Below are 25,932 nucleotides of genomic sequence, written 5' to 3' on the forward strand. Positions count from 1 at the left end.
TATATTAATTGATCAAGCGGACCACGGAAACTAGAGAATATTGAATGTAGTTTTCTTCACAATTTTGTGAGAAGTTATTAAAAAATTATAGCTATATTATATTATGTACACTTGATCTGTTTTCCTTCCAATAATTTATGACATGTAGATAGACAATTTATGATGTTCTAATGTATAATTATTTTTACGAACGCTCTGGATATGATTTGGGTGATTGATATGATGATATGGGGTATGACCCGAAGAAGAAAGCAAATTCAGTTGCTACTGCTATGCTTTCGACCTATTTTAAGGTCATCATCACAGTCTATATTAATTTCACATCACGAAAAACATATTTGAACAAATGATTTAACAATCAATATAACTATGTTGAACTTACAAAACCAACTTAAATATATCTACAGTTTGACTTATTTAAGTTTTTAAGTTTTTACGGGCGATCTCAAATTTCCTTGAAAACCGACTCAGTCCAAACATTGCCAAGAACTGTAATCGTATTGCAACCTTATTCCGGAGGTCCTCTCGTTATCGAAGACCTATTTTTAAACTTAATAAGACCTTCATACATTGAACTTAATTTTTTTTCAACTATGAGTACAAAGTTGATGTGATTTAATTTTAAATGCAACTATTTATTCACGAAAAAATCTATAAATTTTATGGTTTGTTTCTAACTTTCAGGGTACGACATTTTTGTGTCTTGTTTAGTAGCGCCTGTAAAATAAATCAGATGATAAACTGACGATTATTTTTGAGAGCAGTATTATAGTTTTATTAAATAATAAATTAGATGTTTCTTTTTGCCGTTTATTGTTTGTTCTTTAAAGGATGCTTATATGTAATAATTAATTATGCATTTAACTATGTTAGCATGCCAAATATTTTTTAATATCAAATAATATTTATGGATTCTTTCGATTGCGACAATCCTCAGTTTGACCTGAGTGACGCGGATGTCGCAGTCCTCGTATTCGATTACTGCAGTTCTCTCAGATGTGAAAACGGAAACGTACTCAGAAAAAAATTCGCCAGAGCTTGGACCGAATTGGCGATTGAAAAGGGCCTCGGGGAAGCCTTGGCTAAGTTCAATCTCGAAGGCGTTAGAAGGGCTCTGGTACCCGGAAGGGAATACGACGACCTGTCCTCAATTTTAGGCATCAAAAATCAATCCTATTTCGAAAAAGCCGGGAAATTGAGCTGGGACGAAACCAATAGCCAGACTTACATATGTACGACCCTGGTCTTGCTCTTTTTCAACACATTTCTTCTTGTCGCCGTCGGTTTATACTTTTATTTCAAGCCAAAAAGACAATATGAAACAATCACTCCATCAGTAAGTTTTTTATTTTAACAAAACATATGTACGACTTTTTTCTATTTAATACTGAAAAACGATTTTTTACATTCAAAATTCAATGCTTGTTTGTAATAAGTGATCGCCGTCGACCGATGGGGCATCCGATGCGCCCTCGCTTCTCCTCCTTTGGTCAATGAGATTTATGTTTCTTGGGGATGACTACTGATAAAATACAGCCTTATGATGTCTTCCGTAAGTTACAAATAAAAATAATTATTTAACATATCGACAATCTGTACAAATTTTCTCGACAGGTTTATAATATATTCGTATTATTCCCTGTAGCGATAATCCTTCCTTTGAATGACTTCAGTAATGAAACGGGGCAAGACGGGAAATAGAAAAAAAAACTGAATATATTACATAATGAAATTATTGCTAAAAATAAGAATATTTTTACATCTTTTATCTATTTTGTACGCGCAGCATGTCGTACTTTCATTTTGCTACTGGTTCCTTAAAAATGTGCGCATAGTTCAATTAGCTTAGATCTTATTGTTCATATTTTAAAGTTATCGTATTATCTATTATCAAGTTGCTCTAAAAATTGCTCAAAATTATTTATTGATAACTCACTTTGTTTTCAATTGTTTTTATTTTTAAGTCTGCATCTTCTTAACATTCTTGCGCCCTTCAAGACATTTATTTAATAATATATAATCTTTAATATTACTTAATAGTGCATTAACAGTTCCTACACATACACTGTCCATATACCATTTACAACAATACATGGATAAAATTCGTTCTAATTTTTGCAGAACGATCCACACCGCTCTTGCAGTAAAGAAGTAAGAATCTATCTAAATAATTAAATTTAATAACAATTTAATAATTGACATTCAATCGCAGAAAGAAGTAAAAATCCGTGACCCCACCTCCAGTACCATTAGTGTAAGCATATCCTTATTTAGGTTTATAATATTATAAAATGAAATATAATATTGTAAAATGTATTTTATTTTACATGTTTTTTCAGTTTTTTGAATATTCCAATCGCCATTTATCTAGGGTATGCATTTATGAGTTATAATTGTTTACACATTTAACCTAAATTAAATCAATAATTAACTCTATTATGTTTTTATTTAGGGATTTGAAGAAAACCAAGGTGGCCTCCTTGCTAAAGTAAGTAGGCAATAGGTTAGAGCAAGTTTCAAATTATTATTTATTATTTACTCTAAAAAATTAGGAAAATTATTATAATTTGCCCAAATTATCAGTAAATAAAAACATTCCAGGAGCGTGAAGAAGAATCAGTACTTGAAGAAAACAAAGGAAAGGTAAAGCTAATTATTTCTTTAAATTTAAATAAATGCTGCACATTGTTTTGTCATCATTCTTTAAGCATTTATGTATACATTAATTATTAATTGAAGATTTTCATTCATTTAGGATATTACCTTTTTAATTTCCGACTCAGTGAAATATGTAATTTTGCAAAATGATTTCTTTGGCACCATTGTCACATCCTGAAAATTCGGTAAATCATAAAGATGAATTTATGTCTAAAAATGATTATGAATATTCAAATCATACTGTTCATAATCTATATATACCTCTCTCTTTCGAATACGTTAAATTCTCCGGTGCCGTTACTCATTGGCTTATTTGAAAGTTAAATATCTTTAAAATAGGTCAGTTCTTTATGACTGAAAACACATTAGAGAAAATAAAACTGAAAATTACTGGATATTTCATTAACTCTAACATGGTAAGCAATAGTTTTTCTCCAGTTTTTTTATAATACAGCAAAATTTGGACGTATGTGTTAAGTAACATTTCATAAATTATTGATATTGTAATCTTCATGATCTGGTGATAAACTTGGATCTTAACACAGGTCCACAGATAATGAATTTCAAGTCACATCTGCATACATCGCCGATTTTAAGTTTTTAATGATTAAATTTTTAAATATTCCTTCAGAAGGCAAAAGTAGTTCGGTAAAATGGTCGGTTCAGATATTTGAAAAACCACGACTTAGTTCGTGAAATAAATTCAGGGATTGTCACTTTTAACAATTTATTTCGGAATACTGAGATATAATCAATTTTTACACTCTTGAAAATTTCGCTAACTATTGACTAAAATTAAAAAAAGTCAAGACATTTGCTATTTTCTTCATGGTCTTTCTGTTAAAATCGATGACCTGAAAATGTGTATGATCGCTGCTGATTGTTCATTATTTTGTACGTAGATTTAAAAAAAATTAGACTGGATTTAGATTAAAACTACATTGATCATCGCCAGCTGTTCCTTACTTAACTTTTCATTTCTTTACTTATGTTTGTGGCGTTTTAAACCTACTGATTTCTTTTGATGATTCTCCGGCCATTGATATAACGGTAACCAACTCTTTCTTTTCTTTATTTATGCTAGCTTCTCGGTAACTCAGGGTGGCTAAAACAACACAAATAACAAATATAGAGAAACACAGAAAGAGGATGTTCTGGTTGGCTTCATACTAACTCAGAGTACTCGATATTCCTCGGAGTAGTTAGGTTATGGCCCTCCATTCGCGCTAATAAATTACATTCCAACACCAGAATTTGTTACCATTACCCTAGATTACTCTATATTCCTCGGGGTAATTGGGGATAAACCCCTTCTTTTACGCTATTAAATTACATTCACACATTCATTCGGACTACTCCAGGGTTTTCGATATTCCTCGGGGTAATTACCTAATCCTCCCATTCTCGCTAATAAATTCCATACACACTACAAATCATTTTCACTACCCCAGATATTGCTGAGGGTAAGTGAGGGTAGCCCTTACGTTCACGCAAATAAACATATCCGTTCCAATAAATTATTCCATACACGAAGGTACAAAATTTGTATATGATTCATAATACCTATGGCACTGAGATCAGCCATCAAAATCAGCAAATGTGTACCTTCTGGCGTGCGGGTCATTTGGGATGTATTTCTTTCTTTGAAGACTTAGTTCTTTCCAATCTGTTGTTATATGTTCTACCATTATTAGTTTTCCACATAACAGGCAACAATGTGGTCTTATCCTTATTAAAATGTGTCCGTGTGATCTTGGTATGACCGCAACCTGATAAGTATTACCTATACGGAGCATCTGTCTAAAAAAGCAAAAGTAACCAAATTCTAGGTGATGTAAGAAAATATAATAGTTTGCAACCATTCCGCCTGCAAGTAACATTTTTATTACTTTTCCTACGGAAAATATTCTTGTGTCATAATTCTAATACAATTTAAAAATTTGTGATCATTAGTGACCGTTACTCCATGATTATTCAGAAATCAGAGATGCGGTCTGGTGTGACATAGGTTTTAGAAAAACATTTTCTTTATCGTGCCAACCTTTCGATCTTTATTGAAATCTTCTTCAGGGCTCAAAGTGTTTGTTTTCCGTGTAGATTTCAGAAAAACATTTTCTTTATTGTGCTAACCTTCGATGTTTATTGAGATCATCGTCAGGGCCAGTGATTTACAAACATTGGGTAAATTTAACAAATACATGTAGGATGTAGAAAAAATGAATTTATACAATGCAAAAATAAAAAATTATATTCAATCATAATATTTCTACTCACTCAAAGTGTTTGTTTTCTGCGTAATTGTGCCTTTCTTGCGTGTCGTGAACAAGTTGTTTGTTTTGTTCTGAGTGTAATATTTTTGGATTGTTGAAGTCGAAATTATGTTTTTGTTCAAAATGGTGGAACCACTCCTTCAAAATCCAACGTTTATAAACATAAAACAGCAATATCTCATTGGCACTCTCAACACGATACACAAGAATCTACATACATCTACACAGAAAACAAACACATTGAGTGAGTAGAAATAATTTGATTGAATATCAAAAATTTGTTTCTGCATTGTATAAATTCACTTTTTCCACATCCTACTTATATTTGTTAAATTTAAACAATTGTAAATCCCAGGCCCTGAAGATGATCTCAATAAAGATCGAAACGTTGGCACGATAAAGAAAATGTTTTTCTGAAACCTGCATCTCACGATTTCTGAATAACAATTTTAAAAAATTATTAATTATAGTTTTAATTTAAAAACTTTTATTTTTTGTTGAAGAAACGTCAGTCGAGAGCATGCAGTTTAGAAGTAAGTAATTACTCTCTTAGTAAGTAATTCATTGCCTAGATGTCCGAAATAATATTGTTTATATTTTTGCAGAAGGGCGCCCCTCCAAAAAAGGTAATAATGGACAAAAATCTCAAGGAAGTCGTGAACGCCCTGCTGAAATTTTCATTTACAGGTAGAGGAGAAGAAGGGCCATGATCGCCATGCCCCTAAGAAAACTGATAGCGTATGTACCTTTAAAAAGTAATGTGATGTCAGCAGCATGATCATGTACGGTTTGTTTCAGCGGACCAAGCAGAAGCAGGGAAATCCTTACGCTATTGTGGTGGTTCGTTGATAGCTTATAAACTGAGAAAAATTAGTGTAATCCTTTTATTTTCTGTTTCTAGGAACGTAATCAAAATTGGTCTCAGTGCAGTGTATGTTTTAACAAAATAATAAACATTCTAAATATTTTTTTAAACTATAAATAATTTTTCAGGTGGGCAGTGACGAGATTTGTCTGAATAAACCCAGGTAGTTGAAATTTACAGAATTAAATTTTAGACATGTAAATATGTAAAGCAATTTACAAATTTACCTTAAGTGTTTATTTTAAGGAGAACTATTACTTCATAAACAATTTGAAATTAAAAATATGGGAAACATTACGTTCTTTTGAGCTTTTTTCTCGACTTTCTTCTATTTTACTAAACCTAAAAAATTACTTGGTGTCTTTTATTACTAAATATTAACACATAGGGAATTCAAGTTTCAGTAAAGTTAGTGGTGCTACTGGAACGGATAGTACCTCGGTGAACTCATCGCCCTCGTAAGTTTTTGCGGATTTAAAGTTGAATTTCAATTGTTATAGAAATTTGGATTTTTAGTGCGGACTTACAACGGATATCATGATGTTATGAACGATCTTCTACCACATGGTATAAGAATTTCCATGAGTACGTCATTACCTTTTACAATAATATTTCAATCCTTGAATCATTCAATGCAATGGAAGAAAAATGAGAGTGTGAGCAATTATAAAAGAAAAACGAGAATGCCCGGCAATTTTGTTAGTGTTGATCGTCAAGATGCTGATTATTTTAATGGTAATTGTCTTATTTTCTAAAAAGTATATTAAATAATTTTTATTTATTAAAAAAATTACCATTTTAATAGAATGACTTTTTTAGTCAACGCGTTTTCTGTTGTTTGTCGTTGATGTGTTCCATACACACAAAAAATCGCATGGTTTCTTTGTTCTGCATGTCCGAATAATTTTCTTGTTTCGTTCAAATCGCGACTTGGTTATTCCAATAGAAAATTTTTATACTGAAGCCTTAGTTTATAAAGTGGAGGCTACGGACGTGAAATCGCCGGTTTAAATTAAAATTAATTTTTAAAGAAAAAATAAAATTAATAGATAGTGGAAAATATCAGATGTGTTTATTAGACTAATTCCCAACAGGCCTAAGGAGCTGAGAATCCTTGTATTGTACTTCAGCTTGTTTATATATCAGTCGCTTTTAAAAAAAATGTTTCATAATAAATTAATAAGCAGAATCATCACAAGGGCAGATCCAAAACACGTCCAATAAATTAGGTAAAAGAAATTGTTTAAACAATTTAAATTTCTTTCATGTACCGTCTAATACGATTACCCGTTAAATACGCATTTCATAACAATAAAAGAATAGTCATTTTTAGGCTGACTTTTTTTTGTCTTCATAACCATTTATGTTTTTATGATGGTCTCATATGTAAACTCATGTCATCTCAATTTCCTAAACACCTAACACATTTACTTAATAATTATCTAACCGATAAGGAATTCTTTCTACAATTTGATGGCATAGGGTCACCCTTAAGAAGAATAAAAGCTTATATAGCGTTGATTCTACTTGCAGAAAATCATCAGTACCTGTAGATAGGAATGATGAATGGTGGACTGAGTGCGGTGTTCAATCTTTTTAAAAAAGATAGTTCCAACTCGTAGTAAGTTGTTTTCAACGACCCGGATTTCGAGCTTTTAACTCATCACCTTGATGAGAATGAACTAAAGCTCGAAATTAAAGGACTGTAAATAGGTGATTTAAATATTTTCAAAAATGGAGAATCAGACCTAATTATAGCAAGACTGAGACAATACTGTTTACTCGTAGTAAACTTCAATTGTCAATCATCTAAAAATAAATAACCCACCAATATCATGGGCTAAGAAAAAAAAATGTTCAAAAGCATGCACCAACTTAAGGACCCATTACCCGGTCTTTAACAATCGTTCACATAGTAGTACATACGTCCATTCATAACTTACGGAGCTCCCATTTGAGGAAATATATGTAAATCTAATTTTGTTAACTCTAGGTAGTTCAAAATGCTGCTGGGTTTCCACGTTGGACGCTACAAAAAAAATAGTGTTTAATATTTTTTAGTCTAGCTTCCAATTTTTTCTTTTTTTGGAGAATAATTATACAGGGTACCTCAGGCCCAGTTCAACTTCAAAATTTCAAATACAACCCTTTATATTCTGACATATCATTTTAAAGGAAATTTTATACTGAAAACAATGGTCCGAACGGATTTTAAATTGGTCGAAAATGATAAAAGACCTCTATATGCTTCTGAATTGAATGCAGACTAATGAGAAAGGTGCCACTAATGCCCGAAACCAATTGTATTAAACTATTTAGAAAACATATCTAAATTAATAAATTATAAACAATAAAATTGTTATTTATGTATGTACCATCCTGGATTCAAACCAGATTCAACGATTTTACAATGGTTGGAAAAAAAATTTTTTCTTGTTGACTAACAATATGTCAATAACGTTTAAATTTTGTCATTGTAAGTGTGAAAAATAAGGTTGGAATTAACAAAAACCCTTTAAACGTTTTACTTTATATCTCCGGTTCTAATTTATAGACTTAATTAAACTTATAGAACTTATTTATTAACATTATCATATAGTAATTCTAAACGTTTTTATTTGTCTTTGAACTATGAGATGTAGTAATAATTTTATTGTAACTCAACCAGCTAGAGGCGTGCAGCCAGAGAGAACTTATGCTCCTCATGTTATTCTCTGTACAATATAGATGTGTAAATAAAATTTCTGTTCAGTCCTTTATTATAAAAAAAAATGGTGAAGGAAATCTAAAAAAAAAATTTTTTTGATTTTCCCCAAAGTTTTTTTCGGTGAAAAACAAATGTTTTGGGATCAGCTTGTCCCAGATTGACGTGCCAATTTTTTATCATTATAATTTTAAACAATTTTAAAACAACACCCAAACAACAGTTTTCATTTGAACATAAAAAACTTGATTTTAGAAGCAAAAATACTTATACATGTGCTTCAATCCATCTACACAAACCAAAAATTCCAGACTTTAATTACGCATTGTACTAAATAAAATCAACCTAGGCAAACCACTAGAGCAGTTTACACTTCGCTGAATACATTACGAAGTGTCTGTTTAAAGTATTGGATAAATCGACCACTTATTTACTCACATAATAATCTGAATCTCGATATGGTCTTGATGGGAAAAAACAGACTCAATTGTTATTGTCAAGCTTTCGACATATTTTAATGTCTCATCAGGGCCAAACATTCTTAAATATAATTATTCAGAAATCGTGCGATGCGGTCTGGTGTGATTTAGGTTTCAGAAAAATATTTTCTTTATCGTGCCAATGTTTCGATCTTTATTGAGATCATCTTCAGGGCTCAAAGTGTTTGTCTTCTGCGTAATTGTGCCATTGTTGCGTGTCGTGACAGAACGATGAAGATGACGTGAAGATGATCTCAATAGAGATCGAAACGTTGGCACTATAAAGAAAATGTTTTTCTGAAACCTAAATCACACCAGACCGCATCTCACGATTTCTGAATAATTATCGATTAACGGTCACTAATCACCATACATTCTTAAATATGTATACAATTTGATATAATAGACGGTTTCAAATTTCTTGGAGGTCCATCTCTGTCCGAACATTATATTTAAAAACTATCTATTAAAAACTTAATTATGTCAATTTGTAGACATATTTAACATTGTTTTGTTCTGGTGATGACCATAAAATAGGTCAAAAGCTTGGCAGTTATAATTGAACTTGTTTTTTCTATCAAAACCATACCAATATCTAGATAATTCGTGTAATACTGAATACACTGAGGGTTTATAAATCTCATAACGTGATTAACACATAACACGCAGGCCAACAATCAAAGATTGCCGCCATGGCGCATAATTTTGGGAAATGTCCGTTTAGGATGTGAATGATATGAATCTGTAATTACTCCATTACGAACATTCTGTATGCTTAACCACATATTTTTTGTCTCAGACGTCTATTTTATTATGGGAATAATTTTTTTATCTTGTGTTTAGATTAATGTCGTTTTGCATCTAAGTTGCGAGATACTTTGCTTTATTTCGTATTTTTCTTTCACGTTTTACTGTTTAATCGGTTTGAGGAAACTCTTTTTATACTTATAATGTTTGTGAATTTTTTTAAGAGATGGTGTTAAAGGATGTTGATAATGATTCCCGGTCTCTTTTAGGGATGTGGTGACTATTATGTATTTATCAATTCACAAGAATTTACCTTTATTAAAATGCCTACGCAAACGTGCTATTCAGTAATACATGATGATTTAATTTTTACATTGATATGTTCATTTGCTTTTAGAATATTTGAAAAAATGATAACACTTTTTATCTGATTATTATTTTAGACACTCCGTGAGGACGAAATGGATCAAGCCCAAAAGACATTTGAAGGATATCAGAAGAGGATTGGAGGATTGACATCGATTTAGAGAAATCGTAAATCCTGTATTGACATAAACCTCAGTTAGTAAGAAATTCCATTGTTCTCGCCCGACTGAAGAAGTGTGATATTGAAGAATACAGTCGTCCTGATGAAAGGGTCGGAAAAGAATCTGAAATTAAAAAAATTGTAAAATGAGATTTTTAATTATTTTCTCTATTTTAATCGATATTTCCTTAACGATGTGGGCCCGGAGTGGTTTCGGGATGTCGAGAAGGAAATGAACGTTCTGGATTGACGGGGGTTGACAAGGTAGCAGCACTGACCCCATTAAACCGAATTAGAGGGTGGAGGTGAGGGTGATTCCATCTCCCATAATCTGATCCCCTTCCGATATGACGACAAATGCTCGAGGGCTTCCTTCCCCATCTCTCAACTCATCATATGCCGCCCTTGCTTTGTCTGCGGCATCGGAAAACCCGGGCTTTGCGGATTACAGAATCACTGCTATATGCCCCGATGCCAAGCACGATTTGCTACCCCTATTGGACTCGTCAGAAAAAGATAATATTCTGTAAAATGGGTATTGCTACCTACAGAATAAATGATAAATGATATGAGAAAACAAATTATCAAGATATTAATATTGCAGACCTATTTCTATCATCCGTTTTAAGATTTTGTATTGGATTTTTCGAATAATACTAATAATAAGACGAAAATTGTATTACAAGAAAGTCTTAAATTGAATACGTTATGGTCGAGAAAATTAAAACATTTTGTGCCTAAAATAAATAGCTAAACTTGAATTTGGGTCGCTTACTATCAACAACATGAACAAAACACATTTCAGTTCAGCAGATACAGAAAACCAAGAACAACTGGTCACTCGAGACGCCTAAAACCATTCTCACATCATGTATAATTAAAATACATGAGGACAAATCAACAAATAATAAAATACAAACCAAAACAGCCAGAAAATAGACAAAAAAATCCATGTAGAGAAGAAGGAAACTTATAACTAACGACAAAATAACATTAGAAGAAAAACTTTATATAATATAGTAAATACAATTGGAAAAATTCTAAGACAAAACATCAAAAAAAAAAAAAAATGGCCCTATACAAAAATGACAATAATGTGAAAACGGCGAAAAAAATTATTGTACAGACAGTATAAAAAACAGAAACAAGATAATTTACGGATGAAAAGTCAAAAAGTGACTCCCCTTAAACCAAAACGAACAAAAATTTGATATATTACTTAGATCATAAGAACCAGACGGAAAAATAAAAACCAAAAACTTAATTAACATTAATTTTCAAAGACGCCAAATTACAAGCTTAACTCTAACTTACCCCAAAAGCTGAACTTATGAATATAAAACTCGACAAAATAGAAATCACACAGACCTAGGGATGAAGAGAAAGAGAAGCCGAAAAACGTTTGGCAGACAGAACTAGCAAGAAAAGACAGAACTAATTGACTGAAAGACCCAATTACCTAAAATTGTGACATCTGTATGTTATCAGTAAACTGGAAAATCACAGATTAACCAACTAGTAGAAAATAGTGTACAAAATAAGAAGTGAATGTTGAAAAAAAAATACACTGAGCAGACCGGACGAGAAATAAAATGCAGATACAAACAACGTCAGAAAACAAAGCAATGAAACGAAAAACAACCAAACTAGGAAAAATCATGAATACACAAAATAAACGAGCAACAGGGAAAAAAGGAAAATAACCATTGAGCAGTCAAGGCTATAGATTAATTTTTCAAAACCTGTAAAATCACTGTTTAAGCGAGGTAAAATGAATCAATGCATTTAAAGTCAATATACTAATATAAAATATTAAATATAATAAACCGAACAAATAAAACAATAAAATTAAAATTATGTAAGTATATGTATATGTTGTGTATATGTTTTATATATTATATGTAATGCATTTGTATGATCATATCTGCACATTATGTTGGAATTATATTTACATACATGTACGTGTATGTATGTGTATATACGTGTTTGAATATAAGTACAAATTGAACAGATTAAGATTTACAAAACAGGCTATCCGACAAAACACGGACAGAGGTAACGCTGACACACCTCCACGTTTCACAAAATTATGTAAGAGATTCGCTAAACAGAAATATCTTTTATGCCAACCAGGTACATCTAGGTGATATTGCATTCGTAGCGAAGAAGGCGAGAAGCCAAACGAAGATACAACTAGGCAAAATTTTGACAGGACTATTATATCTTAAAGTATTTAGTTTCTGCTAAAACTAGGCAATAGAAAAAATTGAGCATTATTATTTTAGTAAATATTTAGACGAAATACACTGATGGACGAGTTTAACATACCACCCAATTTATTTCGTTTAAATTTGAATTCATTATTTTTCTACATTATGTACAGGACTACATTATACATTAGGACGTATCGTAGACAAAAAATATGTTTTTTTTACTTTTGTACTAACTAATCTGGTGAGAGATTCTTGCTAATGCAGGGTAATGCCAGGCCTCATAAAGCACGTATTGTGGATGAGTACAAGAATGAGGTTTGAATTGAGTGCATAGTGTGGCCAGCTCGAAATCCGGATTTGAACCCAATCGAGCATATTTGGTACCACCTTACGCGACGGGTACGGCGGTGAAGCCCAGGTCCTTATTTTCCTAACACCCTAGAAAAGTTGGAAATGGTTGTTCTTGATAAATAGGAAAGAAGCCCTCAGAATTTTATCAGAAATCTTTTCAAAGGAATGGAAAGGCGTTTAACGGACATGGTTCACTACAGAGGCGGAAATACTCGGTATGAAAGGGAACAAGAAGTTTTATATTACATTTTTATTTGTTTTAAAATTTATATGTATTTTTTGGTCTTTACTAAATTATTTTATTTTTTAGGTATGTGGTAATACACATTTTCTTTTAAAATGTCTTATTTTTACAACCAAACTTTATTTTGTTACGTAAAATGTAAATAAACGTAAATACATTAAAATTTAAGGGTGGTGCGTTATATTTTGTCCATCAGTGTATTTCTTCTTTTCATCTAGGACAGTATTATCCATGGTTTGAATTTCATAATAAGAAAATTGTATTAAACAAAACAAGCCCAAATAAAATTATCTGTACAATCGCCAAATATACCTAGTATAAAATATTTCTATTACTTTCATAAAGAAAGCTGGCTGACAATTTAGCCACAAAAAAGGAACGATAAGATGGATGCCCCGCTACATTGTAAAGTTTTCTCCACAATAGGGATTTATATATATATATGTTGTTGAAATTTCAAGTTCAGGTGAAGATAAAATTCTAAACGTTCCTTCTTAAGTGAACAAAGTTAAAAGATGAATACTTCTTTGTTAGCAAAAGTTTATAACTTATAAAACTATTACTGTCATAATGTTTAAGTTGCCGTATTGCTTGCTTTACTCATGCCTTTCTCTTATATCGCCACTTGTTACCAACTTAACTTAACTATGTAACTATGGTACTAAGGGTAAATATGAAATTAACTTAAGTCTAAGTTAGACTTCGAGTATTAAATTTTTTTTCATTTAAAAACATCTCATGAAAAACCATGTTTATTAGGAATTAGATCTATTGTAGTAAAATCTCTTTATTGCAGTTGAAAGTCGACAAATTTTCGCCTACTTAGTTTGAAACTTTGGTCTGGCATTATCATTATTAAGCGCACCACTTTCCCAGATTACACAATAACTTTTTAACTTTATTCACGATACGATAAATGGACTAGAAGGCCTTCAAAATTTTTTGTTTTCCATTAAAGACACTAGAAGAAATACATTTCTTGTAGAATTATGATGGGATTTCAGCCATGGCGTAGGCAAAGAAATCTGCCTTATTTTCATTATTTATTTTTTTATGTTTGACAATAAAACAAAAAGCATTGTGTTGATTAAGCATTTAAAAAGTGAAGAACATTCTTGTTAAATAATGGTGCAGAGAAATTAGTGGTCTGGTTATAAAAATCACGTAGGATGTGCATTGTTTGAAACGATTTCTCCTAGAACTTCACATCCTGGGACCTAGCAGAGGGTGAAATTAAAAATCAGCAGGTAAATTTTTACAACAGAAATTAGTAAAAATACCTATACTTTTTTAGATAATAAAAATTAACAATTATGGCAAACATTTCGTAATGGGCGCCAAAGCTGCATCCACAGTATAAAGAAGGCAGTGAGTTCCGACGATTGAGGAGGCAGAAGAAGACGGCGGAAACCTAAGCGGAGAACGGAGCCACGCTTGATCGGAAGTACTCGTCAGTCTCATTTTGTGTTAGAAAAAACAAAAAAAGTTGTGTGACTGTTTAAAGACTCAAAACAGTTTGTGTTGTTGTTCGTTGTCTAGCCTCCAGTAAAACAACGAAACTTTAGATTTAAATATTCAAACTAAATTTTGGTTATAAGACATTTTCTTTTTTCTTTGGTAATAAGTATNATAAGAAGTTGTTTTTCTTTTTGAACGACTATTAACAATTTTTGATTATTTAAAAGCATTAATCCCCCAACGTTATACAACTCGGTTAATTTAAATTTGCTTGCAAATAAATCATTTGTTTTAAAGACAGACTTTATTATACAATGCTTTTCCAATGAGCAGTTGAATACTATTGAAAAACCAAATAGAACTAAACTTTCATTCTACGTTACGGAACGTTTGAATTGCTAATAGTTATAATAATATAAATAAAAACATTGCAAAATAAGACTTGTGTAAACCCTGAATAACGGGGTGGTATGTCTTATTTACGGAATTCCTGGAAGAAATAAAACAAGGGGGATGGAACTGGAAACAACGTTGCCATCTCAATAAAAGCCGGCTTAGAGGACAATTTCCCTCTCCGTACAGGCGGGATCCGTGTAAGGTAATGACTATATGATTTCCACCATTCTTCTACTTAATAAAACCTTGCCGGGGCGAAGTATGTCTACATTTTCTTCTTATTCTCAATTGAATCTCATCTTCTTCCCCTTCTGCACCACGCCAACGCCGACGGCGAGTCACAGCCCTGTCGAAATTTTTTTACCCACTTATCCGTTTCTCTCAGTTATTTACCTCCGGCCTATTGTATCCACTTTTCCGAACCGGATTTTTCAGTTGACGAAATTTTCACTTTGTCTCTTACCTGGAGGAGTACGGATATGGCGACGATCCCCTGCGCTTTGTGGACCGCTTCAGAAAAATTCGAATACAGTTGCGAATTGAATCCGAATATTTGGATCTGAAAACAAAAAACAACGCATAGAAAAATAAACTGTCAACGTAAATACTATTATTATAAAAGTGAAATTATTGTATCTATGTATGTAGAAATCGATTGAGTGAGAAAATGAATGAACGATTTATTTACAGAAATTATGAATGATGGAGTGAGTGCGGTGTTCAATCCTTTAAAAAAAAAGATAGATCCCACTCACAGTAAGTTGTTTTCCAACGATCCGGATTTCGAGCCCTTAGAACATCATCAGGTTGAAGGATTTCTACAACCATGTCTCTCGACATGAATTGGCAAAGTGAACCGCTGATACCTCCGCCAACGCAACGTTCCAATTATCAGCTGATTTTTTTAATGACGCTCAATTTGAACGTGCGAAACGCGGAAATTATAACACAAATAAATATTAGAATAATAAATACTTAATATTACTATAAATTACTATAAAAATAATAACAATTAAAATAATTAGATTAATTATTTGGATGTTTGATATTATTTATGTACATATTTAAAATGGGAGGTAGATCAAAATCTGTTATATTATTAATGCATTTATCACCATGTTCAATTTTACATTTTTTAATTTCAAATTTCTCAAACCAATTTAGTTCTCTCCCTTTGTTGAAACTATGTAACACTGATGTATTTAAATTTGAATCGAAATTAGGTTTTGTTTCTTATAGATGGTCCTTAAATTCCGAAAATTTCTTCGATTTAGGCAAGTGTTCTTTTACTCTCGTTTTTATTTCTGTCCTATATATTTAATATCGCAATCATTACAATTGAGTTGGTAAACCCCGCTTTTTGCCAGGTTGTCTACCTTGTCTTTAGGTTTTGAGAGGATGTTTTTAAGTGAAAATTTATATTACGATGTAGAGAATTAATTAGTTGGAGGAATTGTAGACGCTATGTAGACGATATTTTATGCATATGGTCGGGAACATTAGAGCATCTCAAATAATTCCTCCAACTAATTAATTCTCTACACCGTAATATAAATTTTCACTTAAAAACATTAAGGTAAACAAAAATTAAGGTATTATTTTAATTTTTTATCTTTTATCTTTAATCACTAATTTATAATTAATTTCTTACAGTATTTACCATTATAATATTTACTTGTGTTATAATTCCCGCTTTTCGCACGTTCAAATTGAGAGCCATTAAAAAACCAGCTTCTCATTGGAACGCCGCGTAGGAGGGGGTATCGGCGGGTGCGGGTTTACTTTTGCAATTCATTTCGAGAGACATGGTTGTAGAAATTCTTCAACCTGATGATGAGCTAAGGGCTTGAAATCCGGATTGTTGGAAAACAACTTACTGTGAGTAAGAACTATCTTTTTTTAAAAAGGATAGATTTATTTATGGATCAAGCAACATTTGATCACCAGGATCTTATGTAAATTACATATTTACAATAAAATGAAGTTATTTTCTACTTTGTACAGTTTTGTGTGATGTTTTAGCTTAGAACTTAGCTAAAATAAAATAATAAGTTTTCAATACAAGAAGTTCCCAGGTGAGGTTGTTCAGAAACTTTAATCCAATACATTTTAAAATTTTTTCATAATTTAGGTTATTATTGTTGATATTAACCTTATTTTAGCTTGTCTTAATTTTTCAGTAATTTACTACATACAAAAATAATTACTTTACATTTTTGTTGTTTTAAAGTTAGCTGGTTTATTTATTAATGTTCTTCGTTAACTTTTCTAATTTCATCGTTAATGTTACCTATTTTAACTGCTTTTTATGTAAATCATCTGCACATAAACTATAAATTACGCTGTAAGAATACAATTGTTATATTATTTGTATAAACAGAAAATAAGAATGCTCTGTAAAGTCTTGAAAGACTAGTTTTATTTATAACTAGATATTTATAACTAAGATTTATAGTTTCCCCATTTGAAAATTTACAGTTATTAGTTATTAATTGTTATTATCTACTACTTAAGGAAGACTCGTACCAATTTACTACTTTATCTGGGAATTTATTTATTTTACAATGGTTACAAAATAATTGATGACTTTTACTATTAAAAGGATGATTAAAATCTACTCACGTCATGATTGTAACATTACTGTTTATCTATATTCATTTTAATATTGTCTGTCACGATTAACGCAGTTTAAGTACTACACCCTCTTCCACTTCCTGATTAATAAGGCGTATTGAATCTAGGACTTTATTTAAAATACATAAAATGTTAATAGACCTATAAGACGAAAATTGTACAGGAAGAGTAAGTAAAGAGTGAGAACTCTCCCAATAACGTATATTTTTAATTTAAATCCTAACTTTGGGCCTGCGATAGAAGCTTTTGGCCTTTAGTACCTAGTCTGTCCCACCGTATGACCAAAGAAAGGAACACCCTTTTATAATTATACAGTCCTGTTATATGTTATAAAGTGCTGTTACGTCTTTACCCCATCTTCCTCCAGATAATTGTTTCATACTGAGGAAAACACATACGGAACTCTCTTACTGTCCGTAAGCGATACACATGAAATATCACCGCAGATATGGAGAGAATTTTCCTCCATCCGGGTACCAATGAAATATTTTTTTATGTCGCATTATATATGAACATCAATGTTATGTATGAACTTATATATATTTCAGGTTTTCTCAGTAAGAAAAATACAATATAACATACAAAGTTTATTCCACACAGGATAGCTGTATATACGGACATGCACCATAGTTAAGCATCTATATTCTAATCACAACACGAGCCCAAACTTTTGTAACCGATTTCGAAGTCTGAGTCATTGTTGAATCACAAGAAAGAATATTTGCACTGTTTTCAAGTATTTTACAGGTGGATGACTCCTTTTTATTGTTTAGCCACCTCTATGCATGATTTATGTTGCAATCCCGGAAGAGTGAAAGCGCGGTTAACAACAGTTTACTGTATAGTCTTTTTTCTGAGGGAGGTAAGATATGTTGGGTTAGTTAAGCTAGGACGTACCCGGATCAGGGTTTGGTTCGTATTTGTTATTTTTTCTCAATTTTCCTTCATGGAATTTTTTTAGGAGTAGAGTTTTTCTTTTGTTGGCCAATAGTTTTTTTTTTCTTTCTTTCCTATTCTGTAATTTTTTATATTACTATTGCATTATTTGGTTCTATCTTTTATTGTTTCTCCTGTGACAGTAGCAACCAGGTCGTATACCTTACGATTTAAGGTTAAAGATTAAAGATTTCCAGTCTATTTAACAGGGTGTCAAAGGTTCCAAAAGTGAGAGCCCACCACAGAACTCAATACTTACCGTTCTATTATTTACATAGCTTTTAATCAGAGAGAATGTGACCTGTGACTATAAATCTGATAGACTATTATGTAGTTATCAACAGATACAGATTTCAATTAATTATTCTTTTTATGAATGGTCTTGGTTGAGAGGAAAAAGCTAGAGTCACGAGCGGGATTCGAACCCACGACCTTCGGCTAGATACACCGCTGCTCTACCAATTGAGCGACTCGGGCACCAACTCCCCATCTCAACGTACAACGTTTCGCATTTTAACTCTTTTTGCCATTTTTCAATGGTAGGTTCCAAAATACTTCCAAATAGCAAAACACTCGCATAATTATTTTTAAATAATGGATTTCAACCAAAATGAGCCATTTAGGCCGAATCTGAATATGTGCTACATTTTGAACTACTTTTACGGAATCAATTAAAATACAATTTACAAGACTCCCTGTACTAAACAATAATGCCACATATTTAACAATAATGTTTATAAATATTTTTTCAGATTTATTAATAAAACAATTTCCTCTAAAGAATAAAACAATATTTAAGAACATTAAAAAAACATCAAATAGAAATGTTTTTGCTAAACATTTATTTTTGAAACATGTTTATCTCTTAATATTAGTTTATTACAATTAATTAAGGTTTTTAGTTGATATAAAAAAGTCAATGGCACGAGCGGAATACGAACCCCACGATCTTCGGCTTGATACGCCGCTGCTCTACCACTTGAGCTATCGTGACCTCAACCTCGTGCCATTGACTTTTTTATCTCAATTAAAAACCTTAATTAATTGTAATATATTAATTGGTCAAGCGGACCACGAAATTAGTGAATTTAATTAATTAAAATGAAGTATACTTCACTAAAGCTCTCCGTGGCCATTTCATTTGTCGCCGAGAATTTTTTTTTTTAGTTGAGATGAAAAAAAGTCAATGGCACAAGCGGGATTCGAACTCACGATCTTCGGCTTGATACGCCGCTGCTCTACCACCTGAGCTATCGTGACCTCGATCCACTCGGACATCAACTTCCTATCTCAACCCCACCTTATGAATTATGGCAAAAAGGAGGAAAAATTCAAAAGGTGGGCTTGAGATGGGAAGTTGGTGTCCGAGTGGATCAAGGTCACGATAGCTCAAGCGGTAGAGCAGCGGCGTATCTAGCCGAATATCGTGGGGTTCGAATCCCGCTCGTGCCATTGACTTTTTTATCTCAACTAAAAACCTAAATTAATTGTGATTAATTGTGTATATAGGTGTGAATGTATTTATTGTTTGAATGCATATTTCGCATGCGCTCAGGGTTGAAATGACCACTGAACATGTTTTTAATTGATATTAATCGAAATACCTACAAGGGAAATATATACGACATTACAACACTTTTTGAATTTTCCCTCCTTTTTGCCATTTTTCAAATGTCGTTCGGATTGGATTCTCGGCGACAAATGAAATGGCCACGGAGAGCTTTAGTGAAGTGTACTTCATTTTAATTCATTAAATTCACTAATTTCGTGGTCCGCTTGACTAATTCTAGGTGACGATAGCTCAAGTGGTAGAGCAGCAGCATATGTAGCCGAAGATCGTGGGTTCGAATCCGGCTCGTGCCATTGCCTTTTTTATCTCAACTAAAAACCTTAATTAATTGTAACATATTAATTGGTCAAGCGGACCAAGAAATTAGTGAACTTAATATTAGTTTGCATTTATTTCTTTTTGTTTTCATGATTTATTTAAAAATAAATTGTTATATGCAAAAAGGAATTTACTTAGCATATTAGTGGTCTAATAAGCAAGTCAAGAAAATAAAAGTGTTCTAGGTGAACAAAACATGCATGAGAATTTATACGAAATTTAGGCATTCAAATCCTCCCACACATCGTTAGTATTTGAGTGTATAATTGTAACTGATTAGCTGAAGTAAATTATGTCATTTTTTATGTGTTTTGTATTGCGATTTATGACATCAAACGTTAATTAAAGGCCTTTAAAAATAAAGTTAAAAGATTCACCTTGACTCAATTAACGTAGGGGAATTAAGCGTGGATTTGTGAATAGGTGAAAGAGAAGATTTTTTTTAACCGAAAGGGTTTCTTTTTATGCCTAGTCGCCGCTTTTCACTCGGAGGCCAATTGATCGTGAAAGATAATCACTTTTTTTCACTTATAAAAGTAAAAGGTATAATTAGGCTCATTCAATAGGAGAGATTGTGAGCTCCAATCAGCACATTCATCCCGTTGGATGCCAACAACCGGGATGATTAAATTACTTTGAATTTGCCATCTATAGAAACACATCGATTTTTCAATTAATCAACAAATCTAAAAATAAAAGGCGTTATTTTGATTTTTTTATTATTATTTTTAGAATATGTGGCAATATTTTTCAAATTCTCACTTTTCCGATATGATTTTTTTTCTATGGGTGTTGGAATAGTTCAAAATGTTTATATCTGATCTAGATATGTATAATAATATAACAGTTTTTGTTGAAACACAAAATGTGAACATGTTTATACATATACATATACATATATAATTTGTTATGGTAAGCGAAATATTATTAATTGTTTAGGGTGGCAAATAAAAGGAGCTTTTATGGACATAGGCCGCCATGTGATGTTGGATCCTGCAGAGTGGGTGGAAAACTGGAAATTGTTGGAATAGTGGATATAGTTGGAAATGAGTGAAAATACAGAAAAAAACATCAGGTTCCAGGGTGCTGGTTGCGAGGGGGGCTAACTTAGGGGTAGGAAATTTTGAAGATCAAGGTGGAATTTTCTAGATCGAGACGAGAACTGAGGGGTCGGGATGTAGGATCGGAAGTAAGGTTCAATAGGACAAAGTTCACAAGAATCTGCCCAGAGCAAAAAATTTAATCTATCTTGCTTTGTATTTTTCCATTGCAAAGAAACCTATTCGAATAATTCGAATATATTGCTCCCGTATTATGCATATTTATCGTTTCTACAGATTATGACTATAGAATTATAAATAGAAAGTTAACTTTAAAACATAAAATTCCTAAAAAGAGAAGGAATATTGCACGATATGCTCTAAGTTCTTAGATCGAGTAGGTTCTAGACATGTCGGGTCCGCATGTTCGCGCTGATTTTTTCATAGTTTTCTTCTTAAAAACCGAGCGATATAGATTGATTTATTTAGAAATTCATTATGATCCTTTTTAAAAAAGTGAGTTTTCACAAATATCCCCGTTGAAGAATGTACTAAACTCATAAAACAAAAACTTCCCGAGAATTCTATTAACGAATTTGTAAAAAATGATATAATAGACCTCTTAAATATATGCCTACCATCTAATTATTGTAAATTCAATAATAAATGTTACCTAATGAAAACTTAATGTGAGTAGGAACTATCTTTTTTAAAAAGGATTGAACTCCACACTCACCCCATCATTTATAATTTCTATTCATTATGATTGTCAAAACTATATTTCATTTTGTAATTAAATTGGGTTCTGAAAAAATTCAAGTTTACCATTAAAAATCTGCATTAAATTATTTTTAGAATCAACCAATAATAGATTCATGATAGATTTTCCTTTTTTTTCTATAGCAGCATGCTTTTGGATTGAGCATTTTTTGGTAACAATAACCGCCAACCCAACTTTAACGAACTTTGGCGATAATTTTTTAATAATAGTTTTATATAATTTTTTATCTTTTGAAGCATAAAGCGCATACGAATTTTATACTGGTTTACTTTTGTCAATAGCATGAATGAATTAAAACTGATCGAAGTCACATCGACAACTTAGGCAAATATTTTTTTCCTTAGAAATCAATAATAGAATACGTTTTTAATGGTCAAATATTAATTAGTTGGTAAATAAAGTATTGTCTAATAAGCAACCCGTATATTTAATACTACTCGCTGCAATTTTACTAAACAAACCTTAGAAATATTTTTGTAACAAATATTAAAAGTAAAAAACGAAACCAGACAAGTATTTTATCTACATGCCAAAAAGTTATTTTTTTGTTTAGCTAAAATTATTTGAATCCACGATAAAATTTAATATTAATATATGTAAGTTGGCACCACTGCAACGACCTCAGAGAAGCGGCTAGGTATGTCCTATTAGAGTAGCCCGCATAGCTGATGAAGTCACCTTGTTTAATGGATGTAATATATTTCTTTTATTAGGTAATATAATTGGCTTATGGCCGGATTGGCAGAGAGGCCTCGTGTATCAAAAGCACTGTCCATAGGTGGCCCTTGGATGGCCTGACTCGAATAAAATGGGTCATCCTCACCCTTTTAAGACTGGCCCATGCGAGGTTGATACACGGACAAATACTTTTGGGCCAAAGCCCGCGAATGTTTCTGGCTTGCAAAAAAGAGTTGTTCCATGTGTCTTACCTATTTCTATCTCTCCGAAATGACCAATTTGTTGGATACTCTTAGAGAACGCGTGGGAATCCCACCCGATAGAAAATTGAACTTGAGCTCCGCAGCGAGTATCTGGGTCTCGAAGGAAACAGGGCTGTTTTTGGTATTTATCGGCGTGAATATGTAGGGTAAGAGGGCGGATGTCGAAATAATAAGTACCACATCGACCCTCAATTAGGTGAGCTATATAATTGGATTAAAGGGTGATGAAAGAATATTCAATACTCCACCACCCTGAGTGAACGATACATAAATCAAAAATAATATATTTAAGAGAGAGTGAGAGTGTGGAACTGAACTTGCGTTTGGGGCTGAAATGACCTAGCAATTTATAGAACCAGGATATCCGGATACCTGGCATTTAATTTAGTATATTTTAGTAAAACACCCATTCAAAAGGGAAAAACTGTTTAAAAAAATATTAAGTTCTATAGAACAGTTGTTCTAAACATGGTTGAAGATATTCGGAAAGAACTTTTAAAAGAGGTGAGGAACATTTGTTTTCAAGAATTTCAACTAGAAGAATATGTTCTTTTGTCAGTTTCACAAATCGAGCCCTTAGAATTAACATTAGAAAATTGGATAAAACAATTAGAGCAGCCATATTACCTCTTCTGGGCGACAGCGAAACAACGCTTGAAGACGACCGCAGAATAGCTTTTAGTTATTCTAGGAAGACTTTTCACATAAAAAATAAAATAAATGTAGATAAAAATCGAATCGTACAACGGAAGTATATTTTCAAGATTAATGTTCTGTACATCGAAAAAGAGACAAATTAAATCGCAATAAGTTGGATCCTGTTGCAATTGGACCTTACACAATCATAAGAAGGATCCCAACAATTTTCTACGAAGTAGGGGAAAAAAGAACAATTTTCCAAATTTTTCCATTCCAACAAATGTCTTCCTTTTTTCACCACCATACATACCATCTTCAAGTGGATGGAGGTATCAGTTTCATCACTTCAGTCAGGCAACAATGCTGGTTACTATATCACTATTGAGGGTTTAGTGCGGCCCGCATAGTCGACACTCATCTTGTTTAATGTAATTTAATTCTTTTATAAAGCAATATTATTGTATTTATGTATATGTTCAATTATTTTATTATCTTTGTTAATATTGTTTATTTGAGATATTTTATTAGAGAGAATAAAAACACGTAAACGATCTTCGATATATAACTAATTTGATCGTCTTTGCTTTACCCAATGTTACCACAAGTCATTTCGGGTCAGGTGATAATTAACCATACTGTATTCCTCAGAATCAACAGGCAGGAATAGATCAATATTGATCAAGCATTAACAATCATCCATCAGTATGCGTTTACATAATCATCAAATCATCAAGGTTGACGACAATACTAATTTGTTTGCTTTGTTTCTTTATTTGACCCTAAAAGAACTGTTGGTTTTGCCATCGATCCGATTTAAATGAAGTAAAATCTTTGAAATAAAATCAAAGGTGAGTGAAAAATATTGTGAAAATTAGTAGCTTGAAGTTTGATGAGGGGAATTTCGACGGGACTGAAAGTATAAAAGTTATCCTCTAAGCCAATTACAACCCATCTCGTTTTCAAAGAGTTAGCAAAGCGTTTAAAACTTAACAGATACTCTTTCCCCGTGTAATAATGTAAAAATAAGAGTGTTTAATCTTAGTCTCGTGAGATTGAAGCTGATGTGGCGAGAGGTCGTCCGAATGAAATTCCCCCTTCTTGAAAATTTAAGAAGATAATTTGCGACGTATCGTATAAGGAAACGAGTTTCCCTCCTTTACGAAACGAAAGGATGATTACTTTTTAAATTAACACCTCGTGCAGGAAAAAATGATAAATTAATGAAACAATGAGGACACATTTATAATACACCCGTCATTTTTTTACAATGTTCATGTTCAAACATTCTTCACACCCCACTGTTTGGAGATTTTTAAATTGAAATTATCCCATACATAAAATAATTCGAACTTCAACATTCGTGTATTAACGCAAGTAGGGAAAGGTAGTAGTTGAGTTTTACAATAATATAGCCTTGTGAGGAGGGAAGCAGCAACCGGTCGATAGATTCCATACAATCCCTGGGAGATACGTGTAAACAAACTCATAAAATATGTTTTGTAAACACGCCAAACATCACACATACTCATACTTTCCCTGTCTGAAAGTGTCCGACGAGATAGCAGTCACCTCAAGGGTGCTTGGCAAAAAGAAAATTCTGGGCAGCAAGTTTACACATAAAAGTCTATCGTGTTCTTCAACGGCTTTGTTTAAACAAAGTCGCCGTGCTGGCGGGTATTTCTCTTGTTATGAATTAAAAAAAAACGCTTAGAAAGTTTATTTAGGATCGTTGAATTGGCGAGGTAGTCAGATCCTTTACTCTCATTACCCTATGGCATCAAAATGGATTGATTCAAATGATAATAAAATTTTCAAAAGTACATCAATTCAGCGTATTTTTCTTGCAGGCAGAGAAAGATTTCTCAATGTGTCATACATAATTGAAGTGTGCAATTCCTTGGCTCCATATAGAGAGCGCGAAGGAAGGGCCACCCGATATAAGAATTCTGCTTGAACACGACATCGAATATTTGGGTCCCCTGTTTCTCTTCTTGGAGGCAACAGGCTTGTTTATTGTATACAGTAATGGCATTTTTGTGTATCTTGCGGGTGTTGAGAGTGAATTTATTTATTGGCGTGAATGTGTAGAGTGAAATGGTCAACGGCAGAATATTCAGCACAGCATCGATTAGGTTAGTTACATAAAATAAGTTGAGGGCGAT

General features: G+C 32.4%; 2 protein-coding genes across 8 annotated transcripts in view; one reads left to right on the forward strand and one right to left on the reverse strand.

The window, feature by feature from the left end:
- The window catches only part of LOC106670960 (carbonic anhydrase-related protein 10-like), a 307,401-nt gene that overhangs the window by 75,441 nt on the left and 206,028 nt on the right, over positions 1 to 25,932 (reverse strand). For all 4 annotated transcript variants that reach the window (XM_024227731.1, XM_014401668.2, XM_014401669.2 and 1 more), the window contains one exon: positions 15,375 to 15,470. In XM_024227731.1, the coding sequence (XP_024083499.1) occupies positions 15,375 to 15,470 (96 nt within the window). The remainder of the gene's footprint in view (positions 1 to 15,374; positions 15,471 to 25,932) is intronic.
- Positions 844 to 10,399, forward strand: LOC106670961. 4 transcript variants are annotated; one of them, XR_001341151.1, is made up of 17 exons: positions 844 to 1,336; positions 1,437 to 1,552; positions 2,122 to 2,151; positions 2,213 to 2,254; positions 2,340 to 2,372; positions 2,453 to 2,488; positions 2,602 to 2,643; positions 5,432 to 5,461; positions 5,534 to 5,554; positions 5,616 to 5,666; positions 5,727 to 5,768; positions 5,830 to 5,859; positions 5,922 to 5,956; positions 6,192 to 6,251; positions 6,310 to 6,360; positions 6,438 to 6,528; positions 10,167 to 10,399. XR_001341151.1 is itself a non-coding variant. In XM_014401670.1 (15 exons), exons 1-14 carry the CDS (start codon positions 1,541 to 1,543, stop codon positions 6,332 to 6,334), a joined length of 489 nt encoding a protein of 162 aa, XP_014257156.1. In that variant the 5' UTR covers positions 1,345 to 1,540; the 3' UTR covers positions 6,335 to 6,378; positions 10,167 to 10,399. The 4 variants fall into 4 exon arrangements, 2 of the variants coding, with proteins under 2 accessions (XP_014257156.1, XP_014257157.1); XR_001341150.1 differs by lacking the exon at positions 844 to 1,336 and having other exon boundaries at positions 1,345 to 1,552; XM_014401670.1 differs by lacking the exons at positions 844 to 1,336; positions 6,438 to 6,528 and having other exon boundaries at positions 1,345 to 1,552; positions 6,310 to 6,378.

This window comes from Cimex lectularius, unplaced genomic scaffold (genome assembly GCF_000648675.2).
Source record: "Cimex lectularius strain Harlan isolate CLEC.00 unplaced genomic scaffold, Clec_2.1 scaffold38, whole genome shotgun sequence".
NCBI classification, from domain to species: Eukaryota; Metazoa; Arthropoda; class Insecta; order Hemiptera; family Cimicidae; genus Cimex; species Cimex lectularius.